This window comes from Marmota flaviventris, chromosome 1, assembly GCF_047511675.1.
Source record: "Marmota flaviventris isolate mMarFla1 chromosome 1, mMarFla1.hap1, whole genome shotgun sequence".
NCBI classification, from domain to species: domain Eukaryota; kingdom Metazoa; phylum Chordata; class Mammalia; order Rodentia; family Sciuridae; genus Marmota; species Marmota flaviventris.
Window position 1 is genome coordinate 102,038,235 of NC_092498.1, and position 18,052 is coordinate 102,056,286.

Here is an 18,052-nt window from a genome sequence, read left to right on the forward strand (position 1 = left end):
CTGGCCAGTTTTTCCTGGCACAAGGACCTGGGTGTATGCAGTGGGGGACTTGGGCCTTCATCTTGGGAGGGATGATTGGCAGGCCTACTCCCTACTGGTCACCTGACACACCAAGAAACCATGATGCCAGGGTCCTCTCATCCCCTTGAAGGAAAGGCCAGTGTGTTCAATTTTCATTCTTATAATATAAAACCAAGAAAGTGAGACAAAATGTTAAACCATGTTAGTATGAGCTGGCTGAGTGAAATCTGGAAAAGTAGAATATTAATTTTTTCTTCTTATTCCTGAGACTGACTGCACCTTCCTAACCAGGACTGACAGGAGGCACCCTGGGGCTTTCAAACCACATTCCTATGGGGTCATTATGGTATTCAGCAGACTTTGCTGGGCAGCAGTCTAGCTCAAACACCTGCTCCCCAGATTTTTAGTCAGATAGTGGACATCAACCTTGGCCATGGGAAATCACACCCAACTCTGCATCAGTCCCCCAGCTATGCAGGGTTGCTAGGCCTCTGACCAAAGGGGAAAGGGTTTATCAAGGGCTGACCAGACTGTGCTGAGAAACTTCATGCTCTATTCACAAAAGAGAGCCATCTCATCCCTGGCTGAGCTGGCTGCCAGCTGGCTTGCTGGGGGAGCAGATTTGAGGTGGGGTGAGGGTCTGTTCCCCAAGCATGGTGTCCTGGCCAGCGAGTTCTCTGTGTAGCAGCCGACGCCTCCTGGACACATTTCCACAAAAACACTTCTTGAGCTTTTCCCTCCTGCATTCTTAAGGGCAAATTACTGAAGATCTCTCTCCTTTCTGGAGGTTATTTATGGCCCTAAGAATGGACAATTTCAGTTAGCCTCTGATATATTCTTCATTTGATAAATACTTCTCACACCCTCAGGTCCTGCCCACTGAGAATGAGTAGGGTCAGAGGAAATAAGTTCTCCCTGGAATGGGGGAAGGACTCAGAATGGAATAACTTGAGATCTGATGGGGTTCTGAGTCAGATGTCAGGCTGTCTTGGTGGAAGACAATGCAGCTAACCTGAAGATGTGCACCTGGAGGATCTGCGGCAGTGCAGAGGTACCTGGAGACCCACGGGCTGGGAGCTTGGTGAACAATGAGTGAAGGCGCCCTGTTCACCATCCAGCAGGGTCATTCAGAATTCTGCACTCAACCTGAGCCTTCAGGTAAACAGAATTCCAGACCTATTTGAAATTATGTCAGAGCTAGTTACATTCTTTTATCTGATCAAAAGCTTATAGGATTTCTGAAAGCTGTGTGAAGTTTTGCCAGGGCTTTTAGGCTGGATGGAAGATTCCCCATTTTGGTGTTGGCTGTATACTGGGGCCCAAAGCCTCATGACTAGAAATTGTGGGTAATGACAACTCACAAACAGAACTATAAAGAGCAATGCCACACTCAGAACTGCTTAAATACAGATTTATTGCAAACCAACACAGAGGAGCCGGAGCAGCTTTGCAGGCTGGACACCCCACTCTCCTGGGCCCCTGGACAAGGGGGACGAGTCACCCCATTTTCCTCAGACCTCAGCTGGTGGGATTTAGTGGCCAAACTGCGGCTGTCGTGTCTAAAAAGAGAAAATAGGCAGTGCGCCAGCTCCAGAGGCTAGACAGTCCAGCAGGAGCCCCAGCTTGGAGAATCATCCCCCAGCCTGGCTAGGAGTGAGCCAGGCCAGGAACAAGGATTGTGGGCCCAGAACCCACAACCACACTGTGTACCCAAGGACCAGACCAGGCTCCTGCCACACAGCTAACACCCAACGCTGCCCATCTCAGCTACTCTTTCCTAAACACTGGTTTACTGTTTGTTAAAGAAGGGCAGGGACTGGGAAGAAATGCAACACAGAAAGTAAATCCAGGGAAAAGGAAGACAAGTCAGAGAAGTGAACAACTCAGTCTCCCAAACAATGAGGAACAGGGCTCACACACCTCATCCCTCCTGGAAGACTGTCCACAGGGAGGGGGGCAGGGAGGAGGCAGCCAACTCGGGAATCACAGATAGGATGGGAGACATGCACATTCATCCCGAGACCTCTTTTTTGTTAGGTATGGGACAGTGTTTTGCAAATCCTAGGACCTTGATGAAACTTCAGGAAAAAACAACAAAGGTTTCTTCAGAATCTCTTGAAGGTGAATCAGTTCTGCTTCCTGGAGTTCAAGATCTCTTCAGAAGGGGCCGCACTAGCTTGGTGACAATGTCAGACAGCAGAGCTCTCACATTTCAAAGGGGGCATTTGGGGTCCCCTGCTCTCCCTTGACAGTCAGTATGACATTTGTGGACCCATAGAATACCTCCCAGAATGTACTTAAAAAAAAATTATATATATATATATATATATATATATATATATATATATATATATATATATAAAAATAAAATTTGTTTTTTAGTTGTAGTTGGACACAATACATTTATTTTATTTATTTATTTTTATGTAGTACTGAGGATCGAACCCAGGGCCTCATATATGCTAGGTGAGTGCTCTACTGCTGAGCTACAACCTCAGCCCCAGGATGTACTTTTTATAAGGGCTGTCAGCCACCACTGTAAACCAGAAATCTAGCCCAAAATGACTACAACAAACTAGATCCTGTCTACACAGTTCAATGTGGAAGCCTTTGGAAGATGTCCCACCAACTTGTTCTCCTAGACAGTCCCTCTTGAGCATTTGCAGAGAGCTTGCAGGCCAGTGCTCTTTGCCAAGAGCAAGTTGCCCAGCATCTTTAGGCTTTGACTCCAGCTGGCCGTGGGTATAACCAGGGTACAAAGACTTGTGGTGTGACTTATTTTCATACACTGAGGCTGCCAGCTAGGTGAATGGACAGTGCTGGGCACTGATTATACCACATTCCTGGTAACAGGCAGAGAGAGTCCTGTAAGTACTTAGAGCACCTGGAGCTCAGCCCCTCAGTCAGGTCTTCATAACTTGGCTACAGTCAGTGCTGTGGCTCAAGGCATGGGCTTGGGGATACTGAGATGGTGCCCATTCCCTGGACAACAGGGGGGACAGACTAGGAGATCCAGGGAGCACAATCCAGTGCCTGGTATGAAGGTCTTCAATTTCTTGGGATCTGTCACAGTGGGACAGTGTGCCTTCGTGCCTGTATAGAAATTCCTCTTCCTGAGGCACCCGAGGTCAAGGCTGCTCAGGGTTATGGCTGACATGATCTGCCAATGAGCTGCTAGACCTGGTGTGGTCTCCTGAGGATGCCTGGTTCTTGCCCATGCTTTGACATAGCACACCCAAAGAGGTCACACAGGGAGCCAAGCAGAGTGTACCATGCAGTGGTGGCCAGGCTCAATTCACTTTAACAAGAAACAAAGCAAAGCAGCCGCAATCCGAGGGCAGACAGAATTCCCACTGCATCCGGGCCTGAGACCAGAACCCCAGACTTTCTCCCAACATCAAGAATGTGAAAATAGGACTGCAGTTTCTGCTGTTCTGCCTATGTGGCCGAGGCAAACAGAGCACATTTACAAATGGATGAGCAAGACTGCACGTGAACATACCTAATGAGGTCAAGGGGTACGGGTTTCCCACAGCGGCCCCAGCAGCAGCTCCACAGCTGTTCCCCACTTGCCTTCATGCAAGTGCTGCACCCCACACACTTCAACTTTGGCTTCGTCCAAGAGCCCAGCAACTCCCCACTCCCAACCAGAAGAAAAGCAAGCAGAATAGCATCAAAACAACAGCAAGCAGAGAGCAGAGGAGGAAAGAAATGCTGCCTGCAGTGGCTGGTTGCTGTGGAGACGAAGCATGTGCTCTCAGTTTACTGGGACGTGTCCCTCCTGCATTTCAAACACCTTCATTCAGCGTTGGCCTCAGCGGCCACCAGGCAGCAGCTGGCCCCGCACCTTCTCTGGAACAGCCTGGAGGTGCAAGGTCAGGGTTGATGGCCTGGTTCACCCTTGAAAGAAAGGATGGCTAGGGGTGAATGAGCAAGTCCCTGGCACACAGGGAGCTGAGAGAGAGGGACAGCTGAGAACAAAGCCTCTGCCTCCCTGCTGGCGAGTTTCCTTTCCTTCTGGTCATTAAAACTGCACAGCCCCCGGGGAGATGTTGAACATGGCTGGGTCGAATCGCTGGCCTCGGAAGGGAGAGCCTTCAGCATCCCACCCCTTCTTCAGCATCTCATGGACTTTCTACAAACAGAAAATAGAGAGATTAAAGGGGATCACAAGGGACTGCATGCTTCCTCCCAGAGCAGATGGATTGCAGGAACAGAACTGCTTCCTCAGGGATTGGGAACTTGCCCCATAAGACAAACTGGCTGGAGGACCGTATACCCTCCAGCAGCTCAAGACCAACGGAGGCACTGGGTGACTGCCAATTCCTGTAAGACTGTGCTCCCCACAGACTGAATTTCTAATCCTCTCTTCTGTCTCCAGTAAAGCAATGACAGCGCTCTGTGGTTCACGTCTTCTTTCCCTTTCTACCAGGATTTCTGTCCAAATTCCAAACAGCCTACAGAGCCTAGAACCCCCACTAGGCATTTTCCCGTACCGCCTTCCCAAAGGAAAAAGTTCTTGTCATTGACAACTGCCATCATCAGACAATTCAAGGTTGACCCAAGATGTGGTGCAGGAGGAGAGACCTCAGAATGTCCAGTAGGGAATCCACCAGGCAAGAATGTCCCACTATTTCCTTGGGGACCTAGTCAGGGGTGACAGACTTAGCTCCTTTCTAGCACATGACCACTGCAGAACGCCTAGCCTCCAAGGGTCAGCAAGCAGACCATAGCAGTACGGCCGTAGTCAAGGGACATCAGGAAGGCTGTAACCCTGAGGGAGGCACCTGAGCCTAGGCTGGTGGGCCAGCCCTTCTCTAAGCATCTGTCCTCCTCACCTGGTCACTTCAAGTGTACCCACAGATGGGGATGATCTCTTCTTTCAACCACAAGAAATGAAGAGGCTGACGTGTATAGGGCCAGGGGTTATCCCACCAATGGAGTCTGTGGTTTCTGTTGCAGAAAGCCTGAAGAACAGGCCTAGAAGACAGATACACAACTCCAACAAAAATTCCTAGCATCTGGTAAAGCTTCTGGATTTTCCGTACCACAGCTTCTCCTTATAAAATAAAACCTTCCTGACAAGGGGGCTTTCTTTTTCCTAGTAGCAATGAGCATGTTGGATCCGTAACACATATTAGGGACTGATCAGTATTCTCAACTTCTTAGAGATAACTCAGATCAGAGCCAGACCACTTTAAGGCACTGCAGTGTGGTCAGAGCAATTAGCGCATACCAAGTGACAGGGGTGGCAAGGAGGACTTCAGGAAGCCCCTCTGCACAACCCTGATGGCCTGGCCAACAGGAAGCATGAAGCTGGATAGTCTCAACCAAACACAAGAATGGACCTGACATGCTAAGCAAGAGGCCACAGGAGGCCTCTATGCCTTAACAGAGCTGTAGTCAGCTGGAGGGTGAAGGGCAGCTAGAGGGCTAACAGTTACAGAGCCGTACAGCAGCCTCCTCTCACCCCAAGAGTCTGGAGGCTGTGTAGAGGCTCAATGTAGGAAGCCAGATGTAAGGAGTAGATTTTTAGACTTGATCTTAAAATTGTTGGAGCCCAGGGAGTCAGGATCAGTGTCCAGACCTTCCCTGGGGCAAAGGTGGAGAGTAGACATTCCTGTACGTCACCAAATTCACTCGTAGGTCCAGCCATCATATTAATGCTGGCATGTGCTTGTGCGATGTCAGTTACTGACTTTTAGGGTAAGTTCCACCCAGCTGGAGATATTCTAAATAGACACCTCTGAGTGCAGACTGAACACCTGTGCACTCCACCCTCCCTTTCTAGATGAGAAACCTGCTCAAAGAAATTAAACTGGGGAAAAAGATGAAGGGGAGTAAACTTGTTAATCTTGAGAAGAGGTGAATTCACAGTGACATCAAAAAATTTAAAGCAACAAAAGAAAAGTGTTATCATTTTGAAATTAAAATGCTTCAAAATACATAGCATCTGTGGCATTAGAAGCACAATTTGAAATCCTGGCAAATTTAGAAAACTCTGAGTTCACACCATAAATGGGCATCAATGCCAGAGCACGTTGGTAACTGTGACTACGCTGATGTGCGCAGCAGATGGAGGCTGACAGGAGAACCTGGCCCTATTTCCATTCTCTCTACTAGTGAGGCCTGATGATCCTAGCGCAGCGACCTTGACCACCCACCTGACTTTTTGGAGGGTCTTTCTGCCCATGAGGTACCCTGATAACAAAGAGTAAAGTGTGACTAAATTATATGAGGCCACATAAGGGTATGGACCTTTCTGGGTCTATTTCTTCATTTGATAAAAAAGGAGCTAAGGATATTTTATATGGAACCCATAGGTTGTCAGGGCCCCCATGAACTGAGGACCTTTCCCCAAGCTGTGCCAAGACCAGTGAGGAGCTGACACTTTGGCATTGGTGTCAGGCAGGTTGTGGGATACACATTCTTCTGAATGACAACAGTTCCAAGAAGGGGGTTCATTAAGACCCACAGCCTAGGGGCTTGAGGCTCTCTGGTCATCTAAGAGTAGGTCAGTCCTGGTGAGGAGTCACCCATGGGCTGCCAATCCTGGGCTGCTGAGGGTCTCCCAGGGTAGACCTTTGGGCAAGGTCATACAACCCCTCATGCTGCTTGGACCATGTTGCAAGTTCATGGCTGAATCAGTTTAGACTCAAAACACAGATCTATGCACTAGACTATAGTGTCCTTAAGGTTCTTCTTTGGATATTTCCTAACTGAGTTACTTTCCAACCCCTAAGCTCCCCAGTGCTGGTCACAATCAGTTGTCCAGCCGTCTATAGATGTAGCAAGCCATCTATGGCCCAATGCAGTGCTTTTTCCTCTATAGTACCCTGGAGTCCAGGGGGAGGCTGCATGTAAGTGCACAAATACATGGTGCACATGTATGGTATATGCTGCTGCTACTTCTTGCCCGGTGAAGCCTATCTGTTTTGGTAAAACTTTCCTGGAAGCTGCCTCAGTTTTCTAGGGATAAGCAGCAGATGATTGTGTTCCTAGTCCTGGGCAGTGGGCAGAATAGCAGTCACCAGAACAAGTAGCCCTCCGACCCCCCCTTCCCCCAACAGGACCCCAAGAATGAGAAAAACAGAGCATCCTTTTCCTGAAGAGGACCATCAATAAGACTGCAAAGCTGGACTGAACTAGTCTTTGGAGAGATCAGATTTAAGTGGCAGGACTCTCCAAGCTTTCAAGGCAGATCTGTGTCTGCCCTTGCTAAGGATGCAGAGACTAACACCATGTCCAGCTCATGTCAGCTCTCAAGGACAGTGACACTGGGCAAAGCCAGAGGACATCAGCACTGAGTGTAAAGAAGGGAAAGAGAGAATGAGCCAAAGGTCAAGAAGAAGGAAGGATACAGGGAGGGGAAAAAAGGAAACAGAGAACAAGAAGCCCCAATACTCCATGTAGATCCTGTACTATTGGCAACTCCCAGACAAATGACATTACTGGTATTTTGCAGACTACATCTGCAAGAGATGTAATCACAGGGACCTTGAGGGCAGAGATGCAAAAAGTTGTAGAACATTCTAGCTTATATCATATATCATAGTTAAGTCTACCAAGACCTCACTGAAGCTTGGCGCAAATATAGCTGAAGACACAATAAATTTAAATTTTTAGTGTTTCTCTGTAACAAAAACTTGATGTTGGCATCTGGGGAAGATGTGAGGATCTTGGGTCCTTGTCCTCTCTGTCCTGTGGCACAAATATATGCTTCTGAAGAATTCTCACTTTCTCAGCACAATGGGCATCTGCATGTATGCTCTCCAGTCAAAATAGTTTCTCTTTCCCGGGAAGTCAACCTCAGCCCTCTGAGTGCTGACCCCAGACACAGGATGGACTGGTCCTCAGGCCCTACCCACAGGGCAAAGGCTCACAGGCAAGGGCAGTGGCTAGATTAAATTACAACCACTTAGTTCTGGCTGTCCACATGATCTGAGATGATGCTGGGAGCTTTCTGTGACTTCTGTACCACAGAGACCCTGAAGAGATGTTGTTCAACCAAACTGTGCCCTAGGTGAAAAAGGGGGCCAAACCGAAAGGAACATTCTCTTCCACAGAGGAATGGGCTGAGCTGAGGGAGCCAGGTCCACAAGGACAGGAAGGTCTGAAATTAGATCTGGGGTCAAACCCTACCCAGGCTGCTTGAGCTGCCTAACCACATTCTGAGACCTTGAAAACTCAATCTTGGGGCTAGGGATAATGCTCCAGTTGGTAGAGTGCTTGCCGCACATGCACAAGGCCTTGGATTCAATCCCTGACACCACACCAAAAAAAAAAAAAAAAAGCAAGCAAGCAAGAAAGCTCAATTTTGCTTTTGTGGGTGGGGGAACCATCATTCCAGGAGTAGTGTGCAGAGCCTACAGCTAGCCAACCCACCCTACACATACATAGTATGTGCTCACTACATGCCCTGGTGTGGCAGGGCCTAGGAAGGAGAGGAAAGCAGCAAAACTTCCAGGCACCTCAACCTTATAGAGATAGGGACATATCTGTGAAGATAGGAAACAGTGTCTGACAAAGCAGCAGAGTATACAGAAGCCCCCAGTATGTATTGCCACCCCAAAAAGAAAGGGACAAACCACAAAGTGAGGCTTCTTCCAGAGACAAAGAAGAAAATATGAATCTGTGTGGCTTTTTGGACACTGACCCATGCCCAGCAGCTGACCCTTCCCTACTGATCCAAGGCTGTATTTGGTCCATGTGCATGCTGCTGTCCAAACCTACAGCACTGTATGGATAAACCCTGGAAGGTGACAATAGGAAAAGCAGCCTTTTCTTCCCTAAGGAGCTACCTGTAGGATTATTAAAATAAGGAAAAGTGAACATGTTTTTCTAATCAATCATTTTCTTTGATGGGTCGGACATGAACCAGCCTCCTGATCCCCCAATAGCTGCTGACCTCATACCTCCCCAGTCACAGCCCCAACATTCATTCACAATGAGTGAATTGCTAGCTACCTGTCTTATATCAGGCCCTCCATAGTCAGAAACCAGGCTGGCCCTACAGGCTGGCTCTCCCCTCCTCCACTGAAGGGCCCATGGAGCTCTAGGCAAGTTATGTGTGGATGAGGCACAGAGGTAAGAGCTGTCAACACTAGACATTTCTAGGCTCCAGTGTGGGCAGGGCACATTGCATAACATCCTTCCAGGTCCTGCCTCCTGGGCTCTTGGCTTGGATATGAGAATGTGGCTGGAATACCAGTGTGTACCAATCCTTAGGCAGGGAACAGGTGATAAAAGCAGGTAAGATGGGGCCCCTCCTGGGCCTCCTGAGCCAAGACTGGCAGGGCAGCTTGTGGTACAGCAGGCTGAAGCAAGGCTGGCCCATCCACCACCCTCCTCCCCACCACCAACACTGCCCACCCCTCTGCTGCTAAGCAGTCTTGTCACCAGGGCAAGGAAGACCATAGTGTGCATACCAGCTCATGGCTCTGAGGCTTGCCCTGTAGCTTCTGGTGGTAGTCAAAGGTGAGCCTGTCTAGGACTGCCTGCTCCTCCTCGTCCACAGTAGCCATGGAGCGCTCCTTGTTGATCTTGTCGATGTCAATGGGCTCCTCTCCCTCCAGGATGGCACTCCACCAGTACTCACCCACCTTGCTCAGGTTCACCTGGGACAAACAGGATAGAGAACTATATTAGGGATGGGAACTGACAGCCATAGGCCAGGTCTCCAAAGCTAGGGACAGAGCAGAGAGGCTGCTGAGAGACAGACATTTCAGGGTGAGACCAGGATCAACCATTCAAAGGAAGGCGCCATACAGGAAAGTGTGCCAGAACACTCTCAGGCACCTTTGAGCCCAAGAACATAATGGGAGCAAAGAGACCTACATCTTGCAGGTACCCCAGACCTTCACCACCAGGTCCCAGATCCTCAGAGTCAGAATGATGCTGACAATATATGCCCACTCTGTCCATATTCACAAGAGGATATTCTCTTAAGAGATACTCCTGGCCCATCTGGACCTTGTCCTGGTCCACCCTAGCCTGCCACAATCTTGCCATGAAAAGCCTATCTGCAGTGGGCAGTGGTGCATGCCTGTAATCCCAGTGACTCAGGAGACTGAGAAAGAAGGATTGCAAGTTCAAGGCCAGCTTCAGCAACTTAGCAAGCTACTGTCTCAAAACAAACAAACAAACAAAACAAAACAATTCAAAAAAATATATATATATATGTAAACTAAAAATTTTTTAAAAAGGGCTGGGGATGTAGCTTAGTTGTAAAGTGCCTCTGGATTCAATCCCCAGTAATCTCCCTGCCTCACCCCCACAAAAAAAGTGCCTCTCCAGGTCTTTACTGCCTATTTGGATCTTGTCCCTGCCCAACTCTTATAAACTACCTCCTACCTCAATGATCTTTCTTGCTTCCAAGAGTTTTCTGCCATCTCTTGATGTTCTTCCTTGCTCCCTCACTGCAGTTTCACTTGGCTTTTGAGTTTATGTTATTATGAGAACACCAGTCTCCTGCCATGTTTAGGTGACTGGGATTATAAGATGAAGAGCTTGGCCTAATGTACGACAGAATCTCCCAGGGCCCCCTCACTCTCCAACATGGGGCCCACGTGCCCATCTCCATTCCCTCCCTAGAGCTGGGCTTGCTTTCTGTGGGAGTTCTCCAGCTCCACAGACAGAGATGGCTCTGAGAGAAGAAGCCCCATTAGGAGTGCCCCAAACCTGGTCCATGCCAATTTGGGCACCTCTCCAGGAAAGCCCAGACTCACCCAGCCTCACGGTACAGTCCTTAGTGTTGAGATCTGCAAAACTCATTACAGAAACACAAAGCCGAGCGGGACTAAAGCAAGGGAGCAAGGAATTAGCCGTGTACCATAGTTTGTGCCCAAGGGCACCTGCTGCTCAGTCTGCCACGGAGACAAATGGCAAGGCCCCAGATCCACAGAGACAAACAGAAAAGAGCCAGGACACACTATCCCCTGAGGTCAGTAGTCATAGGGATGCACAGGGAGTGGGCAAACTGGCTGTATCCCTCATGGTCAGTAGCTGGGTTCATAAAAAAATTCTTACTAGAGAAACCATGAAGGAACAAGTGGATTTTTCCCCACCTTGTCCTGTGACTCCAGTGGGATGAAACTGTTTAATCCTCACAGAAGGGAGAAAAGGTGGCAAGGACTGCCAAGTGAGGGTAGCTCTTCTCACAGACGAGCATCTAACAGAACCACTGACCAGGGGTGAAAGCCACACTCTAGGCAATCATGACAGATGGCCAAGAGTATCCACAGAAGGTGCCACCTATTTGATCAGAGATGTTGTGCGCCCCATAGGGAGCATGGTAGTCCTAATAAGGTCCCTCTACCTCCCACCTTTGAGCCCCTGCTGACCAAACCCACCCACACCATGCTGGGCACTTGGCCCTGCAGACCTCTGGACTAACTCCCCATAAACTCCTTCTCTTATATAAGAGGGTGAGGTGGAAGGGGCTGTAGAACACACACAGAAGGGAAAGTTTTTCAGAACTAGGAAAATCAACACAAAAACCTGCAATCATGACATGAGGTCAGCATCTCAAAAACCTCCACTCCTGGCTCCCAGAGCAGAGGGGGAGTAAAGAAAAGGGGAGATTGCATATGCCACCAGATGACAGCTTCACTAATAAATGATTCCTGTTCTGCAATGCCCAATTTAAATTCAGGATGAAACTTCCAATCCAGATACTCCATTGAGCTGACCTATTGCTAACTTCAGTTTGTACCTCCAGAGACTCCAGGCTGAGAACTCTGCCCCATCTTTAATGAGCAGAAAGCATAAAAAACAAACAAACAAACAAACAAAAAACCCTCTCAGGTGGGAAATACACTGTTTCCTGTTTCAGAGATTTTTGAGGCACTTATAAAACTGTAAATTCTGAAAAGATTTTTAAAGTTTTTACTATTATTTTCTTTAGTAATTATCATTACTGAGAACTACACAACATACTATTAGAATTCAGAAGCCCTGTAACATGCACACTATTATCCCTATTTAGTAAGGGCAAACCCTCCAAATCCCAGGTATGCCAACAGCCCACTAATAGCATCCTGAGGTCGGCTGGTTGACACAGCAAGTCTGGGGGCCCCATTGCTGCTGTTGGGCCTTTATACACTGCAAGACCAGACGCAGGACTACAGACATGCCTGACTTCAGTGAGCACAGTAGGAGATGAACTGAAGATAATTCACTGGTCTGCCCAAGAAGAGGGAGAGGGCATATTTTAGGAAGGGGGCTCATTCTGTCTGTTCAGCAGAAGGGAGAGGACTCACCACCATGTCCTTGTGTCCACACATGCATTAGCAAACCCAACAAAAATTGAGATGAGCCTTGTACTTTTTTTCATCAGAAATGTTTGATCTGTATTTAGATTTCATAAAATTTATAATTAAGAGCAGATTCATATGCTCATGTTGTTTCAAAAATACTTAAAAGTTTTCCAATGACTATATCAAGTAGATTTTAAAATAAAATTCATTTAAGTAAAAACATCCAGTTCCTCCAACATGTCCAGGGCATACCTGGCCACCACAAGTAGCCAGGTATACTGGATGGTAGGGTCTTGAAGATTGCCACCTTGCTGTCTGATGCCTCTCATGGGTACCATTGATATATCTTGAAATGAGATGTGAGTTTCACTTTGTAAAAATATTCTTTTTAAAAAATACATGTTTTTTTTAGTTGTCAGTGGACCTTCATTTTATTTATATGTGGTGCTGAGAATCGAACCCAGTGCCTCACACATGCTAGACAAGCGCTCTAACACTGAGCTATGACCCCAGCCTTAAAAATATACTTTTAAATTAAGGTGAAGTTTAATAAAACATAAAATTTTATTCATAGGCAAATGATTCAGTAGCATTTAACACATTCACTAGAGGGTGCAACCATCACCTTTATCTTCAAAATATTTTCATAAAAAGAAGCCCTGTACTCATTAGTGGTCGCTCCTTACTTCACCCTAATCCTTCCCTTAAGCACCTTTCCCCCTACCTCTGGCAACTGCGAATGATTTGTCTTTATAGGATTTACCTATTCTGGACATTTCACACAAACGAAATCCTACAATATTTGTCTTTGTGTCTGGGTTATTTCACCTAATCCTTAAGGTTGATCCATCAGAACTACACTCCATTTCAGGTTGAATAATATTCCATTCCATGGATACAACACATTCTACTTATCTGTTCATTTGTTGCTGGACACTTGAGCTGTCTCTACCTTTTGGTTATTGTGAATAATGGTGCTGAGAACATTTCCGTACATTTACCTAGGAATGGAACTGCTGAGTGATATGGTAATTCTACATTTAACCTTTTGAGAAACCACCAGATTGTTTTCCACAGAGGCTGTACCATTTTACATTCCCACAAGCAGGCACAAGGGTTCCAACTTCTCTACATCCTCGCTGACACCTGCTATTTTTGTTATTACAGCCATTCTTAAGTGTGTGACTGGCACCACTTGTCCTTTACCCTGACTGCATGTAAACATGCCTGCTCCTCTGCCTTCAGTAGACCTCTCATCACTGTAGAGGCCTGAGCTCCTTCAGTGCTGAAGCAGCAAACAGGACCTGAGGTTCTTATAAAGGCCCAGAAGACCAATGTCTCACTTCCAAAATTTTAGTAAATATTTATTTAGCACTTTTAGATTAATCTCCTAGTACTCTATTATTTAAGAATAATCAAACTAGTAAAAAGAGTAAGATTAATGGCATTATTAACATGATAATTATCCTCAATGAGTTCATTCTAACATTCTTCTTCACTTCATTAGTCTGTCTTCCTCCACACTGGTCCCTTGAAGAATTCACCTCTCATTCTGGCCCATAACCCCCAAATGTAGGTCCCCATCTGCTTTTCTTTAAATGGCCCCATGCCCCAAAAGTCTTAGAGCTGACTAGTTTCTTTACGCTCGGAATCTCCTTACATTCTGCATAACTGCTCTTGTTTCCCATATTTAAATACTTTCCTTGGAAGGTACTTCTAGGAGGCCTCAGATCTAAATCTTGGGGCATTTAATCTTCAAAACTACTCAAGGGTTCAGAGTACACAGATCTTTCAAAGCCATCTCTGATACCTGGGCCAGAATGGGGGGCGGGGCAGAGGGGTCAAAAGGACAGAGGAGAAATGTTCCCAGAATGGACTTCACAGGTCCCTAGCTAAGGACAACACCCTTGGACAAGTAGTCTGATGATTTGCTTAGTATTTGACTTGTTTTAACATTTTGTGACTTTTTATAACAAGTCACTATTGTGGCGGTATAGTGTGCACACAGTAACTCACCACTTGATATTACATCTCCCTGAGCCACTGTAAACCCCTATACCCTAGGCACCCTATTCCCCTTCACCTCAGCCTATGACGTTCATCTTGTGTCCATCTTGTCAGTGTTCAGAATGCCATTACAAAGAATCATATAGCTTACAGCCTTGTGTCTGTACTTCCTTCCCTGAGTATGTAGGCTTTGACATCTGGCCAGACTATTTCATGATGCAGGTGACCACACATCTGTCCATGTTCATGTGGGTGTTCCCAGGGTTTGGCAATTAGATAAGAAGCTGCTGTGAAAAAATCTGCATGCTTCCATTTTTCCCTGGTTGGCACCAAGAGTGCAGTGTCAGGCTGTGTCCATACTGGTACATGGTGTCCACGCTCACTAGCAGTGCAAGAGCTGTGGCCAGCACTGTAGCTACTCCAGGATGGCACCTTTGGCCTCTCAGTAGCCATTCTCATGGAGGTAAAGAGGCATCTCTCGGTCGTTGTGATTTCATTCCCTTAATGATGCTGAGTTTCCTTTGGTGGGCTCAGAGTATAAGCTCATGTTTTTTTAAACTTTTATTTGGAAATAATTTCAAATTTGTAAGTTGCTACAACAAAATAAGTACAAAGACAGTCATATAGGTGTTTAGCAGTTGCGTGTACACTCTGTCCAGCTCTGTATGTGTAATATATGAATATATAAAACAAACATAATGGCTTTTCTGAACCATTTAAGAGGAAGCTGAATCTGTTTTGGCCCTCTGCCCTATTATTTTCCCTCCTTGGTAATGGAGATGGAACCCAGGGCTTCATGCATGCTAGGTGAGAGTTCTACCCACTTCCTGCCCTTTGCCCAAAGGTAAACCTTCTCCTAACGGTAAACAGTTTTCTGAGGTAACAACTTTGCCTCACCTTCCCTCCAGGACAGGACCCTTCCTACCCACTTTGATCTGAAACATTTACATAATCCTTCTATCTCATCTGGTGTCTACCAATGAACGCGACTGTGTATGCCCAGCTGGACTTGCATATGTTCACCTACAGGCACCTTGAGGAGGTGTTCTTATGGGCCACCTGCCATACAGTAACTGAGGTGCAAACTTGTCTTCCTCAGAACCCCTGTGAGGATTCCTGTCTGGTCCTACCTTTCCCACAAACGTTGGGACATCTGATGGTGGCATGGGCTTTACTGAAGTTGCACCTTCTCCTCTATAAGGAAGCCATCTGTCTTGCTGCTGTCAGCACTGCCTCCTGGATCCCTTGCTTCTTCATGGTGCAGACAGTTGCTCAAAGCCATCCTTCGCTGTGTTGGAGTACGACGATCCCAGATGAGGTCCATGGAGGTCACTGTACCCTTCTGGACCCACCATTTTCTGGGAACGTTCTCTTTTTCAGTATTATAAGACACCCCATGTTCTTTTATCTATCTGGTCCTACACCCACAATCCATTTCTCTGAGAAACCCAGACTGTTGGCTGAACAGTGCTCCCAAAATGTCCTCACAGAAACTTCACCCTCAATGTGAATAAACTTACCTCAGCATCCCCCGATCTGTGCTGATGACTCACCAGCATTTATATCCCTTTCCTTCCTTAGTAACGGAACCTTATTTCTATTCAGGGAAGCAATGTGCCCAGTGAGGACGGCTTTACTCCTCACAGCTGCCTGTGTGATTGAGTTTAGGCCAATGGGAATGTTGTGGGATGTTCCTTCCAGGAAGGCACCTTGGAACAAGGGCAGTTAACAGGGTGGATTGACAGAGCATGGCAGGGGTCCTTGCTGGGTTTGACACCAACCACAGAGAAGATGTGCACATGGCCATGGACTGGGTGTAGTTAGAAGGCACATAGCTTTACCCAAGGAAGCAGAAAACCTTCATATTCTGAGTGCCAGGGATGATGGGGCAATGCGAAACTACGACCCATGCCCTCATCCCACTGCATGAGAAGAGGGGCTATAGGCCTGTCTACATAGGCACTTCACGAAGCACCTTAAGCCAGCACTGCAGGAAATAATCCTGCTCCTACTCTTGACAGGCTACCGTGGGCCACTACCTTCTGTGCAATCCCTAAGCCTTAGCTCCTCCCTACTAGAATCCAGGGATAGGCACAATGTGAAGTACTGTAATGCCTGGAAACACTATAATGCCCTGGAGACAGTGTTCACACTAAAAACACAAGGGCTCACATTTCATTTCATGTAAGAATTCCCAGGCTTAAGGCTCTTGCCAAAAATGCTAAACTAATTTAATCTGTAGCTTCTACTCTGAATTTATGAAGTCTATTTAGTGATTCATAAGGACAGACTCACAGGGTAGGAAAGATTATCCGAGAAGGGAAAATGGCTCATCAACCAGGAAAGATAGACAATGGACCAGTTCATCTTCACAAGAAAGCCAACTGGAACAACTAGTGGTGTCCAGATAAACCAGTAAAGATATGGGCATTTGAGAAATTCATGTCTATGGTTACATGGGGATGCAGGCACATGCATCACTGGCAACACTCCAGTAACAATCCATCCTCTAGGGAGAACCACAGCAAAAGGCTCATAGACTGTAATTACCCTGGAATTCCACTTTTGAGAAATAATAACTTCATGAAATCATCTCAATCAGGAGGAGGGAAGGGAGTGCAGCTTATATAAAAATACTCACATGGTTCAAAAATCATAAACAAATACATTGCAGTGAATTTTAAAGCCTGAGCTTCAAGGTTTAATTCCTCAAAGAATATTCTAGAGCTACTTCACCAATGTTAAATGGCTTTGTTTGTACATTATTGTCAGTACATGAAGATGTGCATGTGAAATGGCAGTCTCCTCCTATGTAGCTTCTACCACCATTTTCAATATAGACATGTCTGAGAGTACCCCTCACCCCCGCAGCAGAGAGTGGCTACCCTCCTACAACCATTTACACAGTGTGGAGGGCAGCCTATCATCTCCCAAATGGAGGAAGAAATGAGGACAATGTACAAGCCAAGTGCCTGGCTTCTGGGACTGAATGAGACATCAGGAAAAGAAGCTGGCGCTGCTGCCACGGCTGACTTTATATCGCCGTAACCAGGCAAGTAGCTTGCCTGAGTCAAGAAGTCTCATTTAACATTCTAAAGAGTGGGAGGGAGGGAGGCAAGAGCTGTCACACGGTTTTAGCTGCCACCCCTGCCTGCCCTGGCTGTGTGGTATGGGATCCACTGCACAGGAGAAGAGAAGCAGTCCACGTGGAAATTGTTAATAAGCCAGTGGCATGTCTGCACTCACCTTTAAGGAGGTGAGAAGGTCAGAAGCTCTTACTGTAAAGTTAGGAGTGATAGTGATGGCTCCAAATACCATCCCTCCTCATAGCAGCTGCAAGGGGAGCCCTGCACAAGTGTTCCAGGGCTGCTATGACAAAAAGAAGGTGCTATGACAGACGAGGTGATGTAAAAAACAAATATCCACTCTCTTATAGTTCTGGAGGCAAAGAAATCACAAAACAAGGTGTTGACAGGACTGTGCTCCTTTGAGAGTTCCAGGGGAGGATCCCTCCTGCCTCTTTCAGCTTCTGGAGGCTGTTGGCATTCCTTGGCTTACTGCCTCATCACTCAAGTCTCTGCCTAGTCTTCATATGCCTTCTCTATATGTGTCTTCTCTTCTGTCTCTTATAAAGATACCTGTCACAGGATTTAGGGTCCACCCAGGTAACCCAGGAAACTCTCATTTTGTGGTCTTTAACTTAATCACACCAGCAAAAAGGTCCTGTCATAAAATATCTTCTGGAGTCCATAGAACATACCCTCGAC

At 46.8% G+C, this 18,052-nt stretch overlaps 1 protein-coding gene across 1 annotated transcript in view; it reads right to left on the reverse strand.

Moving 5' to 3' along the window:
* Positions 1–1,418: 1,418 nt before the first annotated feature.
* Nudcd3 (NudC domain containing 3) overlaps positions 1,419–18,052 on the reverse strand; it is a 108,208-nt gene continuing 91,574 nt past the window's right edge. Inside the window, exons 5-6 of the mRNA XM_027938341.2 lie at positions 9,450–9,638; positions 1,419–4,156 (exon numbers count right to left, since the gene is read on the reverse strand). Coding sequence (XP_027794142.1) covers positions 4,046–4,156; positions 9,450–9,638 — 300 coding nt within the window. The 3' untranslated portion in view covers positions 1,419–4,045. The remainder of the gene's footprint in view (positions 4,157–9,449; positions 9,639–18,052) is intronic.